The 18,504-nt window shown below is 40.4% G+C and overlaps 1 protein-coding gene across 3 annotated transcripts in view; it reads left to right on the plus strand.

The window, feature by feature from the left end:
• The window catches only part of sema6a (sema domain, transmembrane domain (TM), and cytoplasmic domain, (semaphorin) 6A), a 133,705-nt gene that overhangs the window by 42,985 nt on the left and 72,216 nt on the right, over window positions 1–18,504 (plus strand). For all 3 annotated transcript variants that reach the window (XM_088410900.1, XM_088410906.1, XM_088410915.1), the window contains exons 2-3: window positions 12,160–12,315; window positions 13,337–13,454. In XM_088410900.1, coding sequence (XP_088267026.1) covers window positions 12,216–12,315; window positions 13,337–13,454 — 218 coding nt within the window. In that variant the 5' untranslated portion in view covers window positions 12,160–12,215. The remainder of the gene's footprint in view (window positions 1–12,159; window positions 12,316–13,336; window positions 13,455–18,504) is intronic.

The raw sequence follows: 18,504 nt of genomic DNA on the forward strand, positions 1-18,504 counted from the left end.
ATAGGTTGCAGTTAACCATGAGCCTCATGAGGTCAAATGGTAAATGGTTGAAAAGGATGGATGGTTCTGTTTTCACTCTTGGAGCACACTAGCTGAGCTTTTGCATTCTTCAATTTAATGGTGTCATTCTTAATAGTATGGCAATGGCAATTATCTCAATCACTGTTGATGCCCTTTTTGGTGACTGTTGGAAGCACATCATTGTAGTAGACAGATGATGGTGTTTGCCACAACAGCTTTGCATTTCTCAAATATGTGCAAGAAATAAACTTTTTATGAAACGGAAATAACTTTCAGTGAAGCTTGAAAGGTGACCGAGTTGGAACATTCTGTCAGTCATATCCAGATAAAAGCAGAAACGTAACAGAAACATCACCTTCGCACAGCCCTGGACCTTAGAATGAATGCAACTCTTCTGTTAGAAAAATGGAATGACAAAGGTAATGTAAGACATTGCCCATCACAATAGCATGGAAAATTACTTATCGGAAAACTGTCATCTGTGCTTGTTTACGGCATTTATGATGGGAGGATGTTCAAGAAAGGTAATGGGTGATGCTGAAAAGGAGTTTTTGCACACTTGACATAAATTGCAACACCATTGGCAGTTAGTTTTTTTTGTGTGTTCTTGTATTGAAGATAGTTCAGATGGCATTTGTGCGTATGCTTTGTGTGGGATTCCTCTAAGGAACAGCTCGCATAGTAAGCCTACACTGCAAATACAACACAATGGCAATGTTGTGAGTCGCATTTCAGGTCTATGAGTCTTATGATGTCTTTGTTAATTTCATTTCCTCTTTTAGTGTCAAATCAAAAAGGACTCCCTTAAGACAGAAGCACATTTTTACTTGTCACACTTTGTTACATTTGCAATTAGCATATGTACTTTTCACTCATGTCAACCGGCTGCAGCCGAGCATTTAAAACGCTATGGGCACTTGCATCATCGTTGCATCTTTGACAGTGGTCTTCAAATGCATTTATTCGTCCATTTCTAACCTTTTAATGTTAATTCGCTTTGGCTCCAAGGCTCATAAATGAACTTGTGTTAATTATAAAGAACGCACCTCTCTTGAGGCAGCAGAATTCACTCATCATCAAACTGCAGTGCGTGTATTAACCGAAGCTTCAGTGCTTGTCATGCAAATGGTCTCAAGGTGTGGACATAATATACCGGTGCCTATTAGCAAAAAGGACAAATATCCTACCCTCAACCACGCAAAAACACCTCAATATATCAACTTAGCGTGAGCTTAAAGTTAATGGTCGCTAGCCGATTAGTCTACATGGCTAAGTAGCCTATTTTAATTGAGTCATCCCAGAGCGATTTTGTCTAAAGCTTTTCCAAGAGGTCATCGTACGACTAATCGGTAAACATCAAGAAAACATTTCATTGCAATGTGCAACGCAACGACACCTAATTGGCATGTAATCGAGGCCCCCGTTAACAAGGACTGCCATCGGGGCTGTTCACCTACATGGTGCCGGTAGAAATTTGGCTATGGTTCTGGACATGTCTGGAGGAGGGATTTTGAATATTTAGGTAGAGGGATGCTGAATTTTAAATTGCCTGGCAGAAGGCCTAAAGGAAGACCAAAGAAGATGGTTTATAGGTGGAGTGAAAGAGGGCATGAAGGCAGTTGGAGTGAGAGAAAAGGATGCAGGAGACAGGCTTAGACGTAAGCAATTGATTGGCTGTGGCGACCCCTGAAGGGAAAAGACGAAACGAGAAGAAAAATTACTACAGTCATTCCCGGGTGCGAAAATTTAGAATATGAAGGCACACAATGAATGCCATGTAAAAGTTCTACAAAAACAGCATTTTAAACTTCATCTTTCCCTCTACTCTCCACAGACTCACGCCTACAATTATTTGCATTTCGCATTCCTGGCATTTCGAACATTATGGAACCAAATGACATGTCATGGCATCTTCGTGATTCGTCCGCCTAGCCACTGCCACCTCGTCATTAGTTCAGTGATGCCGACTGCATCCAACCAACAGTATGCTGCACAGAGATAACGCGATTTATTTTTTATCATTTTGTGTCCGATGCACTGCCATTGAGCATCTGTGGATTCAGGAAATGATGCATTAGCAGAAAACAAGCTCCTCTTATCAGTATCACATGCAAACACGCAAACGTAATTGAATTACGCTTTTCCCATCCCGTATTATAAATACTGTACATGGTTTGTGACCGAATAAGTGAATAAGACGTTTAGTTGGAGTGAGACAAAATGGAATAAATAAAGCGAGCTTGAACAAGGCAGTGTACAATAAATCAATAGGACAGATGGCCAAGTAATGAGAAGAGGCTAAGGAAGTGAGTGCGAGTTGGAGGCTGTACTCTCTCGTGGCCTGCACATTACCTTTAAAGAGATTAGCATCACGCTCAGTCACAGCCGATGGAAGAGGAAGGCCCCGGTGAGCCAGCTATCAGCCGGAACACACACTCACTCACTTAGCATAATGGAACCTGCATGAAATTGAAGCTTAGCAGATTAAAAAAAAGATAGGCCATTAACAAAGATTAAATGATTTGGAGTGATGGTGAAATGAAATCACGACCATTGAGGGGACTTTACTAGAATGCTTGATCATGTGGTGGTTTATGAGATGACGCGATATTTTGTGCCTTGTGCGTCTTCTTTGTGATCTCTTGAACTTTCAACTAGTGATGAGGGTATGAAAGAGAAGTGTTCAAACAGGTGGGAACTTTTATCCGTAATGCAGATCAACAGAATGTGTCAGCTATGTGATGTCAGTCCACTCGTTGCCAGGCAAAGGTCACTTGGCATAAGATACCCCGGTCACGCTGTTTCCATGACAACTTGAGCCTGACCTCAGCAGTTCACTGCCTTACATATCAGAGGTTATCTGGCAGTAAATCACACTCTTGCCACAAACAAGACCAGTAAAGTGAGTGATTCTTATTTTACATTTTTTAAAGTATATATGTGCTCTACGATTGGCTGGCAGGGTGTATGCACCCTACCTCTTGCCCATAGGAACATAGAAAATGAATGGATAGACGAATTCCAGCTCTGTAATAAACATAAAAAAAATCTAAGATATAGTTGGGCACCAAGCCTTAGGCCCAAGACCCCTAATGCATCGTCACCGCAAATTAATGAAAAGCTTTCATTACACATCACTGATACTTTTGTGTGGGATGTTTACTTTTGTAATCAGCCATACTGTACAGATTCCAAGTCAATTCTCAGTATGAGAGTTTCTATTTTCACCCCAAACTCTTCTCAAACCTGAAAGAAAAAACCCCATCAAATAGTGAGGGGCTGTTTCATTATCGACTCAGAGACCTTTCTCATTTACAGCCTGTCGAGGAAAAAACGGGCGGCTGTAAATATCCATCCCACTCTTTTATTGTTTTATTGATTCCTCATCGTCTTCTATTTAAGTCAAAACCACAGAGGAGCTATCATCCCTTGCTTACTTCTTCTCGATAAAAATTCAGCGCCTATAAAAGAATGCATGCATGCATGGGTCCACTTCCTGTCTGCAAGATATTACATAAAAAAGCATTTTAAGGCTAATGCATTTTAGATGAGTAAAAACTTAACTATGGACAGAAATGGATTTTTCCGTTACATAGTAAAAAAAACAAAAAAACAGGAGGGCATGTGTGGAGGGCATGTTACTTCAGTGACATGGACATTTCTAAACATACTGTAATTCAATATATTTCTAGTCAGAGTCTTGTCCAAATGATTGAACCTGGAAGGCGCCATATTGCATAAAATTGGCTTTTTAGTGTTGTTTATATAAATAGCTGTATCCCCAGAGTGCCTGCCCACCTGACCAAGCAATCAAATCCGTGCATTTTTTAAAACTTACTTTGGCCTCACTGATTTTTAACAGTGGCTCTTATTTACATAACAGCCAACAGTAGTACATAGTAGTAGTGAAATACATTTCTCAGTCCATGATATAATCAGAGACAGGTATGATGACTCTTCTAGCATGTCGAAGCCAAATGGTAAGCATCAACGATTTGACAAACATTTTGACAAAAACGTGACAGACGTCCGATCAGGGTTGGACCCCTAAGTGAGCTGAACTCGGGATTCACAGCTGGAGGCTCTGCAAAGCAGCATCACCTTAGGGAGCGCCACAGTCTGCCTAGAAGGGGTTTCCCAGTGAAATAAATTCAACTTGTAGCGTATGACAGTCGGGACCCCCAACCCCCCCACCCGCCGCCTCCTCCTCAGGGAGACGCAGTGTAAGTGGCATTTAGCGCAGTGACATTCTAGTGATGTTGCTTCTTTTCCACTGCACCCGGCCAGAAAACAAATCTCCCAGGTCGCACTAGCGCTCTTTGGACAAGGATTGAGTGCACGCAGCGAGGTGAACTGTGAACTCAAGGCATCGGGCGAGAGAGAATTTCGGATCAAACGACAGTTAGAAAAGGCCGTGTGCGACTAAGCGTGTCTTTATCTGCGCCGCATTTGCCCACACTTTTCACATTCTGTCAGCATGAGCGGGCTGTGACATTCAAATGTCTAGCCGGCTTCTTTTTTTCTTTTATTATGAAAGGACCTAACTTTTGAGAATACATCTCACTCAATTTGGCATCAACTCTTTTAAGGTGCAGGTGAAAACAAAGTTAAACCGAATTGAAGTTGTGGCATGGTACTGGGACGCTTTTCTGATAGGGTACATCAACCTATGCATTATCAATGCCACTTTCTATTATGCGTGTTATGGAAAATGGAACCTATTCCAGCCATCCCAGGCCTGATCCGACTTCCATAGACATTCCAGTACCATGCATTCATGTGTTAAAGATTCTAAATTGTCAACAACTGTGAATGTGAGTGTTAATGATATGTGTGGCTGACAGCTTTTCCAGGTTATGCACTGTTTCTTTCTCAAAGTTAGCAAGCAAAGGCTCCAGCTTAGCCGTCCCTACCAAAGTGGACAGGAGTTATTGAAAATAAATGGGAAGATATACAAAATGCAGTTTTATTATTATTATTTTAGATTTAGGTTCAGAAGATGTATACATCATGCCAAATCTAGATTCAACTGACACCTTAACTGCAATTGACAGCTAAAATTTCCCATTAATTGGTGACCCGTTCAGAGCGCACATACACATCCTCATTTGGGCTGAGACCTGATCTCCACAACAAAGTGGGGGGAAAAAAATAGAATATGGTTGTTAAAGGTATTCCAGATACTTCTATGCATGTTTTAGCAGCCTAGTTGGTTCTTTCAATTAAAAGCAGAGCAGGTTGTCATGCTTGATGCTGTGATGTCAGAGCATATTTTTGATGTTTCTCCCACTCTGCTCTTCTACCAGTCTCTTTTGTCAAAGTGCCTCAAGCCATCCCACTGGTTTATCAGTTTAATGATTAAAACGCACAGAATCATGCAGGGACTGAATGCCTTTAACATCCCAGAGGCGACGTTATTAAGACAAGGGCTTATCTCTACACTGTGAATGTCTTTTTTGTGAAGCCGCTATTTGGCAAAGTTGGCACCGTGCCTCTGATCTCTTGTTCCTTGTGCTTCCCTTGAGCCTTTTTTGGCTCACTTCCACAATCAATCCATCAGTCCTTAAAAGGGAGACGTCCATGCATCAGAGGCCTCTGTTTCAATAAATGGCCCGGCAGCGACGGGGCGCCTCATTCATGCCCACTTCATTGTCTTTTAATAATCAAACCATGATGGATTATCTTGGTACTGATATTGACTTGAAAGCAAGAAATATGAGAAGCGAAGAATTGGGAGGGAGGGCAGTGTTCGCGGCCTTACTGTAGTTTGGACGCAGCTTTGTCCCGAAGCAACGCTCCGTGTATCAAACTCCTTCGGTGTCTCTTTTCTCAGATTCATCAAGCGGGGCTGACAAGTGAAAAAGCCTTGGCTCCGTTTGGGAGCATTGCTCCTTGGATGTATTCCATGTTGGTGGATCAGTGCCTTAAAGTCTCGACTATTCTGTGCAATGTTTTCTGCTTGATCTTTTCCTTTTCTGCTCTCGGCCCCTATTCAGACTTCACATTAACATGCATGCCGGGCGATGGGATCAGTAAGTGGACAGCTCCTGGTAAAGTTCAACTGCATGAAAAATTTAGTGGGTTGACTGTATCGTTGTGCTAGAAAAAATCATTTTGGCATTGTGTACTCACTTTCTTGGCCCGAATTAGAAGAGCAACAAATATATTCATCTCTTGTATGGTGCCTGAATTAAAATCCAAAATGTGAAGCTGTAGTATACAAACCTGAAAATGGCATATGTTGACATAACTAGAAAATAAAAATCACATATTTTCTTACCGGCAATTAGTGATAATCTGCAAGAGCGAGTGATGATCGGTGTCTGATTGACTGCAGGCTAGTCTGAAAGTGGCTACAATACTAGCAAATGGAGATTGGAGGATTAATTGGTGACTAGTTTGCAATTCCCTGCTGTAGTGAATATCGTCACGTAATTGAATCTATTTTATCTTGACTTTAATTTCCTGCAATAAACATTTTGTCTTCTTATTGTTGATATAATACTGAATAGTTCCATAAAGGTATGCCTTGATTTGAGTCACCCAGGCTGATGTCATATCATCTGTAGAATAGAAGATAGCAGGAAGAATAAAAAACAAACAAACAGAAAACTATTCTTGTGGCAAACAATGTGGTGGTCCACAGCAGCATTTAGAGGGGCGCTGGTGAGAGAGGTCCAGTTGTGCATGTGGTCAAAAAAGTTCTTGGGCTGAGCAGAGAGATAGATCGGCATAATATCTTCCTGGCCTGTCATGCTACATGACAGGTACATGCTACGGCGAGACCTGGAACAAACCAGTTGCGCAGTTAACAGGAAGCAATAAGCACCACGAATTGGTAAGGGTACTGCCGATATTTTCTACCCTGGCAAATCATCAGTGATTGACTAGCAACCAGTTAACAGTTGACTTCTGAACATTCTGTAAATGGTTAGTGACCGGTTTGTGATCGATTGGCAGCTTGTGCGCTGTTGACTGATGAGCAGTTTGCAATCCATTAGCTATCAAAGTGCAGTTGGCCAGTAACTTGTGTGCTTGCTCGGCCACCATCTGCCCTTGACCGAGGACTAGAATCCTGTCTGTGAATGGCTGGTGACGAGTTTATGAATAACTTGCGGCCAGGCCATGTGTTATTGACTGGAGAACAGTCAGTGTTCTGACTAATGACCAGTTTACGATAGAACGGCCACCTGTCATTTATGGACTCTGGTTTACCCGTGAGAAGTGTTTGACTGAGGAGTATATCACTAATGATGCCTGATCTGACAAATTTGAAATCACGCTATGATTTGGGCTTCGAATTTGCTTGTTTCACACAATGTTGGCCTACTTTTATACAAACCTGTTTAATGAACAAAGCTATACGGATGGAATTTTTTTTTACACACAAAGAGGGGAGAGTTACAGTATCTGAGTTTAAATATCCCTACTTATGTTTAGACAAGGCCGACGAGAAACACTATGAAACGAAGGAAATAGACTGCTGGCAAAAGGGTCCTGTATTTTGAACAAATATTAGGATTTATCATGTTGATGTTGCAATAAATATAAGCAAAAGATGAACACTCTTTTGACCATTTTTATTCACATTCAAAAGATCTTCTTTGATATAAAAATGATGTTTTCTACCTGTCTAGGCAGGAGATGTTCCTCAGATAGGCTCCAAATTTCAGTCATGTCTCGCGACCACATTGCCACTAAGACGGCCCCTCCCTGTGGCCCTCCTGTCATCTGTGTGTGTTATCCCGCCTGCCAAATATAAACATAGGCACGCTGCCCTGGTATCAAAGCTGTCAGACGGCATTTACGAGAAGCCGCCACTTAACTATAAATATGGAACACTTCCTCTTCTGATACGCCTGGCTGTGATGAAGAGAAAACACTTATATACTGACATGCTTCTGTTGTCATCAGTGATTAAAAAGCATGTCTGACAAGGCTTTACTCACTTTTCTCCAATGTGTACATATTTTAGTCAAAATCTCTTCATCTTACCATTTTTCTATGACTCTACAGAAAGTGATGCATAGTAATAAGAGAAAGTAGTTTTGGCAGTCTTCCCATTAGAATTCTGTCAGATTTTGCACTGTAAGTAGTATAAAGGTTTGTTGGTTGCTTTGTTAGAAGAACAAACAACATTTGTGGTGTTGTTTTGCTTTAATTTTGCGGTTTTTGGTTATGTGTAACCCTCCACCCAAACTAAAAAAAATATTGGCCCAGTCATTCTCTGTAAACCAGGGAGTGAGTGTTCGGCTCACAAAAACTCTCACTAAGAACAAACATCAACAAAAAGTTGCTCCTGATTCCTTAGTTTTGTCAGAGAATCTTTTTTTACTCGTTTGGATCAGATGAAATTGTGCTTTCCTACAACAAATTTTCCATAAAACCTCAAAATACTGTGCTAAAAATAAATGTCCAAAAAATGCAGTTATTAATGTGCTATCTGCCTCCAGCACTCTAAAAAAATTGAGACAAAAAACATTTTTTTCTTGTCTTTAGCATGGGTTGATATGTTGGAAAAACGTTGGCCGTGTGTAAGCATGTTACATATTGTCTCCATTTGTTAGACTGATGATTACCTAAACAGGTGATGGCATCCCCTTCCTTTTCTCAATTACAAGGGCCAACCTTGAGAAATATTTGCAGCTGAGCACCATCAGCAAACATGTCCACATTAGCGCATTAGGAAGCAAAACATCATCAGGCTCCCTAATGTGTTTAGTGTCAAAGCCCGCTTCTCATTTTATTCTAGTTTCCCTTGTGGGACTCCTCATTTTGGAACGTACATCAATGTGATGGAGTTATTCCATGGAAATCTCACGAGACTTTGTCTAAGATGGATTCTAGTGTTTTTACTACCTGTTGCCGGCCTCCTGCTGGCAATTAGCTTGATTAACCCTCCCTATACACACACTTGTTTTCTGGTTCGCACACATTTACACTCTAAATGCCACCTCCTCAGTTATAGTAACCGGGGTTCAATGCGGTAGTGTGCATTTCAAGCCATGGAGAAAAAAAAACAAGAAAGATTGCGTTGGGGATCATTTGTAAAGAGCAAAGGAATCTGCAACTAGCATCTGTGGAGTTTCGCTAATTTACTGTCCCACGTGCAGTTCTTGAGTCCTGATGTTGTGAGGGTGTGCGCTACAGTAGCTTTTCAGACCAAGATTTAAGAACACACGGAAGCAATTTCTCCTCCTGAAGCACCAATGTGGGTCTCTCTATTACTCATGCCGTGATGAAAGCCGCTTTTGAATTTCACTCGAAGCCATTTAGTGCATCACAGTCTTTTTTTTTTTTTCCTTAAACATCTGAATCCAGCACATCCCACTGGTGCAGATGGAAGATGAATGCTGATTAATCTCCTGGCATTGCTGTTTTGTCAAAGTCAATAACACATAGAAGAAGCAGCTTTTGCAGTTACACCTTTACTTTGCAATGATCAAGATCCCATCTGTACATACCACAGGAGGATTGTTTACTGTATTTCACTTTTTTTTTCTTTGTGTGCCTTCACCATCTGTCCGGCTGTGTTTGCCATTTCCTGCTTGCAGTCAGTTATGTCAAGGTTACAGGTCAAAACCCATTACTAATTCAAACTCAATTGAGACAGGAAAAAACAAATTAAACTTTAAGCACTTTGGAGGAAATTGAAGATCTTTTTCAGAGATGATTTCACATATTTACAAGAATAAAGTTGTGAGAAAAAATCTGTTTCATGAAACATCCCTCCGTTCATCCGTTTTCCATAGCTGCTTATCCTCACTAGGGTCTCTGGGTTGCTGGTGCCTATGCCAGCTGTCTTTGGCGGTAGGGGGACACATTGGACTGATTGCCAGACAGTCACAGGGCACACCAAGATAACACTCACTACCACACCTAAGGGCAATTTGGAGTTTCCAATACACCTATAAAGCACGTTTTTGTAATGTGGGAGGAGACCGACGTGCCCGGAGAACCCGCGCGGGCTTGTCGAGAACATGCAAATGCCACACATGAAGGCCTGAACTGTGAGGCGAATGTGCTAACCACTCTTCCATTGACCACCATCATGAAACATTTAAAGAAAAAAATAAGTCAAAAAATACAGCCCGTGTATTTTCCTCTGAAAAACACTCAATATTTTGAAAAAATAAATGTTATCACCTTTATTTTCACGACAACATTTTATCTTGACAGTTTTTCACAAAACATAACATAGTAAACATAGTATTCTTATTTCCTCACCTTTTTTTCATTGTAATATGACCTTATTCTCACTCGGTCCAGATGTAAGATTTATTTTTACATGAAAAAAAACCTAGAAAAAAAAACCTCAATTACAGAATAAATGACACATTGAATGTTAAAATTGATTGAAAAAAGTGATCAACATCTGATTTCTCAATGTTTTACTGCTAATTTTATCATTGGATTCTTGTACTTGTATGGATTTTTTTGCAAAGCTCTGTGGTGAATGAGATAAAATTGCAGGTCTGTGATATAGGAAAAGTCTATGGTGAATCAGATTATTTGCCCTTTTTTTCCTTTTGGGAATAAATCGGTGTGAGAGGAAGAGGAGCAGTAGGGAAGGAGATGAAGGTGGTCCCCAGGCTTCCCAAAGCTTTGCTATTCTCCTCAGTGTGAAAGTGATCCTCTGTGTGAATAGTGTTTTCATTCCTCTCCTCAATGAGATTCACAGGAGCATGAAGGCAGAGAAAGAGAGAGAGACATTGCAAAGCAAAAGTAATCCCCATCCTCTCTCTCTTTCCCCAACTTCTTTCCTGCCTTTAGTGAAGGATAATATGTTTTGGGGTAAACAACTTTTATCAGAGTGAAGTAAATTTAAACAGACTGTTTTATTCAATTTCTCATACCGGAAGCATCCTCTGCATTCCCAGCAATATCTCAAGCGGGGGGGTAAAAAAAAGCATAATGCAAATGAAACGCCTGCTTCTTGATTAGATTACGAACGCAATAATTGTCACGTTTGATTTATGGCTGTAATCTGTTGCCATAAACGACGAGAGGAGTCGGAGTGGCATGTCTAGCGTCGGAGAACATAGATATGCGTTTCATATAAAATTGCATTAGGGAATGAGCTTGTCGAGGATGCGGTTTTTATGTAATCAAGTAAACCATCCAAGGTAATTCAAGAAATGGGTCCCGTGTTTTGTTTAGTGCTATTATGTAAATAGTTTTATTTAAAAAAAAAAACATGTTTGCAATCAAAACAATTTCTGTTAATTTGGTGGACGTAATGATTCTGTTTGCATTATCTGCTTATTGATCCATTTCCTTTTTGATTCTCATTGGGTGACAGAATGAAATGGGTTGGCTTGAATTGCTCAAAATCTTGAATATCTAATTTAGATAGAAAATATTATCCAATATGCGCTCAAAATCTGTAACGTTACAAGCAACGAAAAAGTCGGCAACTTAGTTCTCAGTATGTCACAATGGGGTTTTTGTGTTCTTTACAAAATACCACAGTAATATGGGGGTTGTCCAGTTCTCTTATATGAAAGCAAAGATTGGTTTTTCATGCCAAAGCTTTAAACACTGACTGATAATAGTCCACTGATACTTTTCCTAAAGAAACTTTGGAAGTTAACATAACATTGCTCCTTTTGTGCTCAACTTTGCCCAAAACTAATTGAGATGTAAAAACAAGACCTTTACCTATTTTTTTCAAAATACCTGAGTCACTTTTTAAAATATGCCCACTCCAGAACCTGATGGCCAGTTCTCTTTGAATAGACAACTGAATCAGAGCTGAGAACACTTTCAATGGATGAACTCCACTCAAAGCACTTGTTATTTCCTAAGAGAATGTGTGTTTGTCGAATTGATGCTTACTGTAAGTAGGAGAGGAGGCACTTTTGCATGAGCAGGTGATGATGCTACTTGAGGGCAGGATCATTTATCTTGGTGTTTTGAGAAAGATCCTCTGTGCCTAACATCAATCAGTGGCGCATATCACCTTGCTTATCCATTTATGGCTCTTTCATTTGCAATATATAAATCACATTTCTCTATTCACGCATCGCACGAGTGTAAAAGGCTACTTTGAAATTTTCAGTTCTGAAAGTCTTATTCTTTGCCATGCTTCCGCCTCCATCCACTCCCCTCATCTTAATCTGGGTTTTCCTCCTGCAGGCTGAGGTACATCTGCACCAAAGGACCAGCAGCGGCAGCAGCAGAGTGGTGCGACCATGAGGTCAGAGGCCTTCCTCCTCTACTTCACGCTACTGCACATAGCTGGAGCGGGCTTCCCAGAAGACAGCGAGCCTATAAGCATCTCCCATGGCAACTGTGAGTAGTCATTTTCCCCTCTTTTGGCTGTATCTTGCCTTCTCCCCAAAAATATTTAAGATCATTTATTCATATATTACCTATTTATTTTCCGTGGTTGGCATGTCCTATCTCACATTGAGGAGGTTCTGCATTCAAATCTCCACTCGGGCATTCCTGTTTAGAGTTTGCATGTAATTCCCATACTTTAATATGTTTTTTTTTTTTTTTTTGCACATGCTTCACAGCGTTTTCCTACATTCCCAAAATGGTGATTTGGGTTCACTAATAGTCCATCCATGCATCCATCCATCCATCCATCCATCCATCCATCCATCCATCCATCCGTATATATTTTATGTCGGGTCTTTTTTGTGATTAGTACATACCTAGTGTTACCCTTAGCGAGTGACTATATGGCTACCGCTCCAGATGTATGCGGGTAATGACAGAGATGGGATTGATGTCATCTGAAATGAACGCAGAGGAATCCCAAGCATATCACATCATATGCCAAGCATAGTGGAGGCGCTCAACTGAAAGTCTTGCAATCCTTAAATGTCATATTCCACATATCCCAAATTAGAACTGAAAATCCACACTTCAGTTCTATTTTGGTGTCTATTCACATTGTGAAGGCACATAAAATGAAATGCAACAAAAACATTTAACATAAATGATTGTAAGCCACATCTGTGTGCCCAAGTACATATGAAAAAGCCCAATCCGCTTTTTTCCTCCATTTGATAAACAAAAAGAAGGTCCACAGAGAAATGTTCAAAGTGCGTCTCCCACTAAGAGTAGTCTGACATTGACCTGCTTCTGTTAAGCCAAACATGCGCTTTCATCATAGGCCACTAACAACAGAACAATTTCATGCTACAGTGCCGCGCATTTCTTTTACTGTGTAATTTAAGGCCACAGCAGGCACTCAGGCAACAGATGTGATGGCATTTTTTTACAAATCCTAACAGTCTGGTTAACAGAAACTTCAGCAATCACGTCGTCAAAGTGTTTTAACCGTGGCCCTTCCCCCTTTCAGACACGAAGCAGTACCCGGCCTTCGTGGGCCACAAGCCCGGCAGGAACAACACACAGCGGCACAGACTGGACATCCAGCTCATCATGATCATGAACAAGACCTTATTCATTGCTGCCAGGTAAACTAAGAAATGTTGTCATAGCCCCAATGATTCTCAGTGATTGTTGTGAGCTTGACACTGATGGCCAGGCAGGTGGCTTATCAATCTCGAATCCTAAGATAGCTAAGGCTTTATGAATCACAAGGGATCCATGGTAGCAAAGGGCTTTGACTTGACACTCTTTATCACGGCCTCTCTTTGTGCCTGGTAAGACTTTTTAATTTCATTGTTTTTTGCTCTCATAACTCATAATTTAAAATACACTTAGTTCTTGGTTTGCAATAACATTCTTTTCCTGCCATGAATAATACTCATATCATAGCATTTTATCTATTGGAAGTTGGCAATGACCTCGCACTGTAAGGAAACCTGTGTGATGTAATGCCAGTTTGTGTTGTGAAGTGTGCATTCACCTTCTAGTGTTGAGTGGGGTCTAAAGTGAATTGGTGTCTTAACCTATTTGTCTTAGACTGATTCCCAGGAATCAGGAATAGTTGTGTAATGGCTCAGTTGTCATTAAACAATACAAAATACAGTTGTATCTTGAGCTACCACTGCAATAGAATGTAAGCAATTCAAAAGAGTCAATTATCCATAACATCCTCTTTAACCTGTGGGTGTTGATGCTTCTATAGGTCCCTAGTGTAGAACCCCCCCCCCCAAAAAAAAAAAAAAACCCAACAACTATATATATATATATATATATATATATATATATATATATATATATATATATATATATATATATATATATATATATTTGCAAGCATTTAGTACTGAACTCATGGTGCGGTTTTGAATCTCTACCCAATTTGGCAATTTGTAGTAATTTTTAACCTCCTAATATTTTTTCAATGTGTTATCTTTGCTCTATCAAGATCAAAGGCCCAAATTGGGTCAACTTAACAACAAACAAAGGTTAACTGGTAAACTATCTCAGTATATACCATATATCTCAGTCAGCTTTATAATATAGATGATGTTTTGACATAAGGGTGTCTAACTCATCTTTATCAGGGGCAACATTGTATTTAGAGTTTCTGTCGGAAGGAATGAATGATTTTGAGTGTGTTCGCCAGACACATACCTTGTATTGAAATCAGAGGCCGGCAAAAACTGTTCAAAAGAGAGATAAGGATTAAAGTAAACCCCCCCCAATCTTAAAAATTGAAGACCACTTGCAAGTTTGGCATTTAAGCCAGTCAAATCAGCATTTCGCAGGCCACAGAAAATGATGTGGTGGGCCTGATCTGACCCCCGGGTCGTGAGTTTGACACCTGCGCTTAACAAGCATGAATGACTTGGAGTTCACAGCTGTGCAAAAGACATACAGAAACACCATAAAGAAGTTTGACTTTCCTCGCAACTTGAGTGTCCTCACAAATGTCACACACTTATTGTGTCTGCCTGTCAATGCCCTCACCTGAGGGGTTTTTATTCCATACAAATACAGCTCAGTGACACAGCGTGAGCCGCACACAGTACACGCTCATTGATTTTTCTCATTGTTCTTGTTTGTTACCATTGAAGAAATCTCGCTCCACCTCGTGACACAAAGAGCAATTAGAGGAGCAGCAAGAGCACCATTATTACCATATGAAATTTCGAATTTGCTCGCTGGTATCAAGGCGGAACGAAAAAAGGTCTCTGCGATTCTTATCGGCTTGATCTGAGCCCCCCTTTGGGTAATTGAGTTCAGGCCTGACTGGCTGAAAAGACACAATGGAGGGGGTGCTCTTTGTTTTGCTCCCAAGCATGTCAAATTAAGTAGCTGAAGGAGACTGCTGCATTTGAACATATCTGTGGTCATTAGGGACAACTGTGCATGTGTGTGTTGGTGTGTGCCTGTGTATGCGTGGGGAAGGGCGCCAGGGACTTTGGTGCGACTGTCGCCCACCTGCTCCACATGGGGTGGCAGCCAGCAGTTTTAGGGGCACAAGTGGGAGGGAATTGGGACACAGAGGACTTATTTGAGGGGTGTGTTTGTTGGCCTGCGTGCACATGTTAGAGGGTGTGCTTGTATGTGTTGCCCACTTTGACAACTGGTCAGTGTAATAAACGGATCAAGAGGTGGTTTGTCTTCTGTATGCTGCATGAATAGACAATAGAGTTGGTCAAACCATTTGTTTGTTATAAGCAGTGAACATAATAAACTGAATGATGGGCCTCGTGATTTTTTTTCAAATCAGAGACGATATTGTAAGAACATTCTTGCAAATGTGAAAAATAGGTAAACAAAACAAGATTTATGTAGATATCAGTACAGCCCTTGTTTGTTTTTGTCAACTTTTTTGGCGGCACATCATATTGCACTAAATGCCCAGGATACATGTGTCATACATTCAATTTAAAGTTCTATGGTTATGACTTTTTCTCTTTGCACTCTAAAACATGACAGAGCAAAGTCCTGATTTCAATTAATATTCGTTAAAACCCTTTTAAGACATACATTTAAAACAATCAATGATAAGCATCAAACACAGTGGTAACTGAAGGTGCCATCATTTCTCCTGTGACCATATGGTCTTACGCCACTGCGCTAAACTAATCCTTTTGCCCCGTTCATAAACACAGTGGAAAATTTCAGTAAATATTAAAATGAAAAAAAACCAAACTTCCAAGCAGTGACGTTTCTAGGTCAGAGATTTTTGTTTCAACAAAGTACTGTATGTTAACTCACTTATCTTGCTTTCCTTGCCAAGGGTTAAAAAAAAATCTTTGAAATTTAAAAAATTAGCTAGAAACACCCAGGAATCTTCGTTTTACAAACATTTAAAAAAATGCAAAGAAAAATACCTAGAATTAAATTAGTAAGATGAACTTTTACACTGCTGTGGAAACTAGTTCTTTGGTTCGTATCGAGGATCCCTGAAATAACTTTGAATTAACACATCCACACACTGCACTTCTCACTGTGCTGTGTGCCATTGACAAACTTGACAAATGTGTTGGAGCTACAGGGACACAAGGATAGAACACTACATTGGGTCTTGAATTGAAAAACCATCAATTCATTAATAAGGAATAGGTGAGGGGCTGGCAAAGTAATTTCAGAATGCTGACAGTGAAGCCTTCATGTTACCACCTGCTAGGGCCCAACGTAAGCAATTCTGAATTTGGGCAAGCTCCCACAGGGCCACTGCCGTTCCAAATGCAATGTGAAAAGGTCTTAACAAATCATACCAACTTAGAGGCTGAAAAATGCCTAAGATATGTTCAGATGTGTGTGTATACACTTAGCTTACTTAGTCAGAGGAGAAGTAAGGTCTCTATACAGTATGTGACCCTGGAATTACGGGGGGTGACCCACCATCGATTCCCTGCACAGATAAGCGAAGAATTGTTGATCATTTGGTTTGAATTGCAACAAGATATCAGTAAAGGTTAGGTGATGGGGATTTAAGGGCCACGATCAATTTGAAAAAGCTCTGCCAGAAAAGCAGTGTATTAAATAGTCACTTTTATGCAGTCAGATGACTTGTTTATTCTGGAGCCAGCTTTGCCATCATGCCTCCAGTCAATCGTTGGTGCATTGCAGCTTGCAGATGGCCTCTGTGAACACCATCCAAAGCCCCACATTCAGTTCAGGCTGTTTTTTCTTCAATGGCTATTGAATCACTTTGGCTGTCATTTGATGCTGGCAATGAATTAATATGATCCTTAATACAAATCTAGCTCCTGATGAAATGTGGCTTATATATAGGGAGGGAAATAATTTTTATCGAAACTGAGCAACAGATGATCTGATTGATATTAATAAACGGGGTTTTGTGTGCTTGAATGAAATGTGTTGATTTGAGGAGAGCAAATTCTCTTTTGGCCTGCACATCACTAAGCTCCCGCTGAGTAGCTCATATCGTTTTCACCAGTATGTTGAAAATGTCATTAGCCTTGTCAGCATTTAAATCACGATTGCAAATTCAGGTCAGGAATCATTTATAGCCCTAATATTCTGAATCATAGTCAGTGCCAGAAAGGAGGAAGTCAAGCCTGATGAGATGCAAGACTGAGGTTGTTCATGACACACTCTTGCAGAATGCCTGATGGGATTTGGGATTTTTCTTTCAGTCTTTATTCGCCTCCAGTCTAGTGAGGATGAGCAGTATTGAAAATGTATAACTGCTGCTTTAATAGTCAAGCAATTCAAGAAACAGATGTGTTTGTTTGTAGAGGCAAACTGATGATCTTTCCTGTATACAATCGCTATGAGCTAGGGCAGTGAACATGGAAATGGATTTGGGTGACTTAATGCTGGTAATTTTACCAATGCAAGTTCAGAATATTGTGCAACCCAAACCTAACCTAACCAAAAGTTTGCTGACTAAACTCCCGATATTAGGCAGAAAAAACAATTTTATAAAAGTAACAACCAGCAAAAAACCTAACACTTACCCTCACCCTCTAACCCTAACAGTTACCCTAACTCCTAAACCTACCCTAACCCAATGACAACATTCTGCATATTGTAGGGATATTGTATGAATAATACACCAAAATCCATTCTTTTGTATCTATTTCAGAGAGCAGCCGTTAGGGTTAGGTTTAACCCTCTAATCCTAACCCAAACCCCCAACCTTACCCTAACCCAATGACAACATTCTGCATAATATTGTGGGGATATGAATAATACACCAAAATCCATTCTTTTGTATCTATTTCAGATAGCAGCCTTTAGGGTTAGAGTTAACCCTAACCCTCTAACTCTAACCCCCAAGCCTACTCTAACCCTAGACCTAACCCTTTAACCTTAACCCTCTAACCCTAACCCAATGACAGCATTCTGTAAAACACTGCTGGGATATGAATGACTTAGCAAAATCCATTCTTGTGTATCTATTTCAGAGAGTAGCCATTTTACTAAACGTAATTAATTGCTGCACATGGAAAGGACTGTAAAGTTGCTGATGCATTTTCCAGTCATTTATTATTATTACTAATTAGACATAATTAGAACACTGGAGCTACTGTTAACCACAGCTCACGCCCAGGTGCTCATTACGCCGACTCGGTAACATTCACAGGCCGCCAAAACAAGCCCCATCTTTTAAAGGCACATGCATGTTCACAG

This window comes from Hippichthys cyanospilos, chromosome 1 (assembly GCF_059441005.1).
Source record: "Hippichthys cyanospilos isolate Australia breed blue-spotted pipefish chromosome 1, RoL_Hcya_1.0, whole genome shotgun sequence".
In the NCBI taxonomy this organism is placed as follows: Eukaryota; Metazoa; Chordata; class Actinopteri; order Syngnathiformes; family Syngnathidae; genus Hippichthys; species Hippichthys cyanospilos.